Raw genomic sequence first — 4469 nt, forward strand, 5'->3', positions numbered from 1 at the left:
ATATATATATATATACATATATATATACACACACACACACATACACACACAAAGTCATATAACCATTTTCCTCACATGAAAGCATTTCCAGGCGGTGAGGATTGAAACAAAAACTGCTCTGTGAAAAAAAAGGCACATATAGGCACAAGAAGATACAGCACGACATGCAACGGCAACCGCAGTGAGAGAAATACAGTGAGGGACTCTTTCTTTCTGGACCATCTGGGTCAATATAATTTACCATCGATCCCAGATTAGCACCTCAATCTGCCTCAGAGCAACTCAATCAACATGGTACCTAGAGTGAATACTTTGAAAATGAATACACACACTGACGGTACATTACCACTGTGGTTAAAGTATCCAGCTACTGACGTTTAAAACCAACATCACGTTTTGGACTTTTTAAGTTGGAAAGGTTCAGGTTTCCCACCATGTTTGTTTTACTCTCAAACATCCTTCTCGTCCTGCCTCCACCTCTTCCTCTTCTTCATTAACGTTTCAGAAACGTGAGGATAGGAGGAGAAAACTTACTACAAAAAGATGTTTTGTTTTACAAATGTTGAATTTGTTGTGCGAATTTAATCCAAAATGCTTCCATTTTTAGAAATAAAAAGAAAACACTACCCGAGGTTGGTTATTCAGCATCTCTATGATATAATATACAAAATACTTTTTGTAATAGTGTAAATTTAAATGTGTTCACAAAGAAACAATTTGCACATCCAACTTGCGTTGGATTATATCTCAGACTTTAAGAAGGAAAGAAGAAAGGAAAATAGTCTTGACGAAGGTGCAGAGGGGCTGAACTTTCCTTCTTCAAGTCAAATGTGTGAAAATGACCCATTATAAAAATAAATGTTGCTTTTTTAATCAGAGAGGCTGCTGTTTCCAAACTCGTCCAGTTTGAAGAGTTCAGAAAACACAGTGACCGACATATGGAATATATTTATAAGAAAACCAGTATGACAAACAGAAATCCAGCTTATATTCACAGCTTGTGTTTTCCTGAGGATGTGTTTTTCTGTGTTCCTGACCTGACTGAGTTGTGTTTTGTTGGATTGAACATGTGCGAGACTCTACAGCTCCCAGAGAGAGAACATGAGACAGATTCAGAGTGACACATTCATATTCCTTTCATGTTCAGGATAATCAAACTAATAAGTTGGCACATGGACATGCCTTCGCGTGCATATTAACGGAACAAGCCCATATGTCCTGAATATGAAAATGGTGTGGAAGCTAGCTGGAATATGATATTTGAGTTTGATGAACACAGCAGGGAAATTAAATAATGTGCAAAGACGCTTCTACAGAACTATATGACGAGGTAAGGTTCATATCTTGAATATTAAAGCATGTAAACACAAACGGAGACAAAAGACAGCTGAATAAAATACTAAGGTAATCTCGGTCTTCCTGACCTTTCAGATGCTGAATGTGTGTTTGGGAAAAGCAGCATGTGCTAACACTGAATTTATGTCACTCTCTCTTCTTTTTTTTAAAGTGTAAAAACTTCATTACCCATAAATCATTTCATGTGAAGGTGTTAAACTTGCTTCTTCTGGACGGAGCGCTCGTTTGCAGCAATTTAGTTTTGAAATCTGCTCTTGAAGTTTGATTCAAATCTCTCCGGGTTTGGTGACCAAAAACAGAAAGCAGTTGAGGTCCAGAGGAACTTTTTACAAATCAAACATGTTGCTCACCTAAACTCAACCACGTTTATTGCACCAGAAACTAGGTTTCTTAGAGTCTGCATTCTTTATTCTTGTCCACCAAAACATTATCTGTTAGTTGACGTGTTTTCAACGCAATCGGGAAAAAGTAAAAAAGACTCTTTCGAGGCTGACGTCCTGCAGGAACAATTCCTGTTTTTAAAGTGGCCAAATGATGCTCATTTTCAGGTTCATAATTGTAATTTGAGATTGTACCACAATAGGTTTACGTGGTTTAATTTTCAAAAAACACCATATTTTTGTTGTACTGCCCATTGCTGCAGCTCCTCTTTTCACCCTGTGTTCAGGTCTCTGTTTTAGCTACAGAGTGAGACCTCTCACTGCTGGAACATCTTTGTTGTCAGTCGCACATGCTCAGTAGCTAGGTAAGGACTACATGAGCTAGCTAGCTGTTTCTCCAACTTCAGTAGTACAAGGCAGGATTAGCTGGGAGACTTCTTCTAAACGAGGGCGCACTTCCAACTCTGCGTGGAATATCTGCAGAACAGGGACATGGAAGTAGTTCTATACACTTTATTTTGTAGATTAGGGTGAATTTGTGTGTGTTGTAGCAGTGTTTTGCCATTGAGAACGAGCTAGCATGCTAACGGTTAGCCCCCTAGGCCCCTTGTTTCGGCTAGTGACGTAGAAAGCCGTGCAGATTTTGACCAGCTCACCCAGAGACTGAAGGCAGGACACATTCAGAAACCGTATCTCACTCAAAAGAGCACGGATGTTTTTTTTTTCAAAGTTTGTAGGCGTGTGGAAGCAGAGACAAAATAACTCCCCAAATCCCAGAAAAAGTGATTTTTTCATAATATGGGCACTTTAAAGACCCCCAGGTGCTCTTCTCACTCCGACCACGGCAACAGGCTTCATAGTATTTGTGTTTTTGTGGCTCAGCCTTTGTTATCGACAGCGACAGGCAGCAGAGGGACCGCCGCCTCACCTCTCTCAGCCTCGCCTCCGTCTTTCATCACGTCAGTCCTGGCTTGGCTGTCGGCCAGTTTCTTCTTCTTCACCTCCTTCTCCCGTGCATCTGATTTGGACCTAGGGAGAGGTGGGAACTCGTGGCAGTACGCCGGCGGTGGCAGGCAGGGCACCAGGTGCACCTCGCCGCTTTCATTCATGAGCTGCACGCAGGTGTAGAAGTCCTGCGGCGAGCAGCTGGTGGCATCAGGAGCAGCGTCAGGAGCAGGGAGGCGTGGATGTCCCATCACGCTGTACTCCGTCCCCGGCAGAGACACGATCTCTGGCCTCGGCCACGCCGCAGACGTGTCCAGCGACGGGGCGAAGGCGTTGGGTGGCGAGGAGCAGTAGGGCGGCAGGCTATGCACGTACAACGTCAGCTGTTGGGCTGTGAGCTGGCGATGGGCGGCCACAGGCACCATGCTGCTGCACGGAGCCATCAGGGCGTCCCTCTCCCGGTCCATGGGCCCGGCCGGGACGCTGCAGTCCTCCGCCTGGGCCAGATAGACGTCACTGGCGCTCACGTGTTCCCAAACCTCCTCGGTGTAGCTCGGAGGTCTGTAGCTGTGGAAATTACTGAAGTGACGATTGACTTCCTCCAAGTTCCCCTTCTGAGGGCGGAAGAGAGGGAGAGAGAGGAAAAGATAAATGAAAAGGAGGACAGAGCAATACAAAGGCAAAAGAAGGAAAGAGATGAAAAAGGAGGCGGGAGAAGGACCGAAGGAGGGAGGAGAAAGACAACAGTAAAAGATATTGAGAGAAAGAAGGCAAAGGAAGTAAAGAAACGTGGAGAAAAGGAAGGATGGAAGAAGTGTTAGGAAACAGGGAGAGAAATGAGGGAGAAGAACAAAGAGATTACAGAGCAATACTGTAATACAAAGGCAAAAGAAGGAAAGAGATGAAAAAGGAGGAGAAAGAAGGACCGAAGGACGGAGCAGACTGAAAACAGTGAAAGGTATGGAGAGAAATGAAGAGGAGGGAAAGGAAATAAAAAAAAACATGAAGAAAAGGATAGAAAGAAGGGAAAATACAAATTAAAGAAGGAAAGTGTAAGCACACAGTAAAAAAGTAGGAATAAAAGGCGAGAAAGAGAAAGCAGCAGGGGGTGATAGGTACGAAGAGAAAGGAGAAGAGTTGAAGAAAATAAAAAAAAAAATAAAATGAAGAAAATTTAGGAGGCGAAAGAGGGAAGAGAGCAAATGATGAGGAGGGAGAGAAGAAAAGGGAGAAGGCTAAATGTACGGAAGAGAAGAGAAAGAAAAGGACGTATTATACAAGAAAAGATGGAGAGAAATTAAAGGGAGAGAAGAATGGAAAGGAAAAGCAAGATAATAAGTTGTTACCTTCAGGAGCAGCGGGTCGATGCCGAGGATCCGCGGCTTTGGGATGGGCGGCAAGAAGTAGTCTTTTATTCTGAAGAGAGGAAGTACCATCAGATTATTAGTATTATTACTCAAGCGTGAGCTCATTTTCAGTGACATGCTTCAACTTTCACACCTCAGGAAGGTGGAAAAACTTTATAGCCACATTTTAAGGGTCTTTTGGTGTTTATTTCATTTTAACATTAGAACTATAAAATGTCTGAATTTTCCAATCCATAGACGAAAGGTTTGTCCCTGAGCCAAAGATCTCCTCGTCAGACTTACAGACACCAAACGTTCCTCTTTCATTCCTCTCTATATTCTGAAACCTTTTACACAGGGCGTTGTTCACATATCATTCACAGCCTGATTTATACAACTTTTCATTCATCAAAACATGTAGAGAATTATTTTTATGACTGAA

General features: G+C 42.8%; 1 protein-coding gene across 1 annotated transcript in view; it reads right to left on the reverse strand.

Moving 5' to 3' along the window:
- The window catches only part of crfa4 (cytokine receptor family, class I receptor 4), a 29298-nt gene continuing 24829 nt past the window's right edge, over window positions 1-4469 (reverse strand). The window contains exons 8-9 of the mRNA XM_078243895.1: window positions 4028-4097; window positions 1-3295 (exon numbers count right to left, since the gene is read on the reverse strand). Coding sequence (XP_078100021.1) covers window positions 2615-3295; window positions 4028-4097 — 751 coding nt within the window. The 3' untranslated portion in view covers window positions 1-2614. The remainder of the gene's footprint in view (window positions 3296-4027; window positions 4098-4469) is intronic.

Source organism: Sander vitreus, chromosome 24 (genome assembly GCF_031162955.1).
Source record: "Sander vitreus isolate 19-12246 chromosome 24, sanVit1, whole genome shotgun sequence".
Lineage (NCBI taxonomy): Eukaryota > Metazoa > Chordata > Actinopteri > Perciformes > Percidae > Sander > Sander vitreus.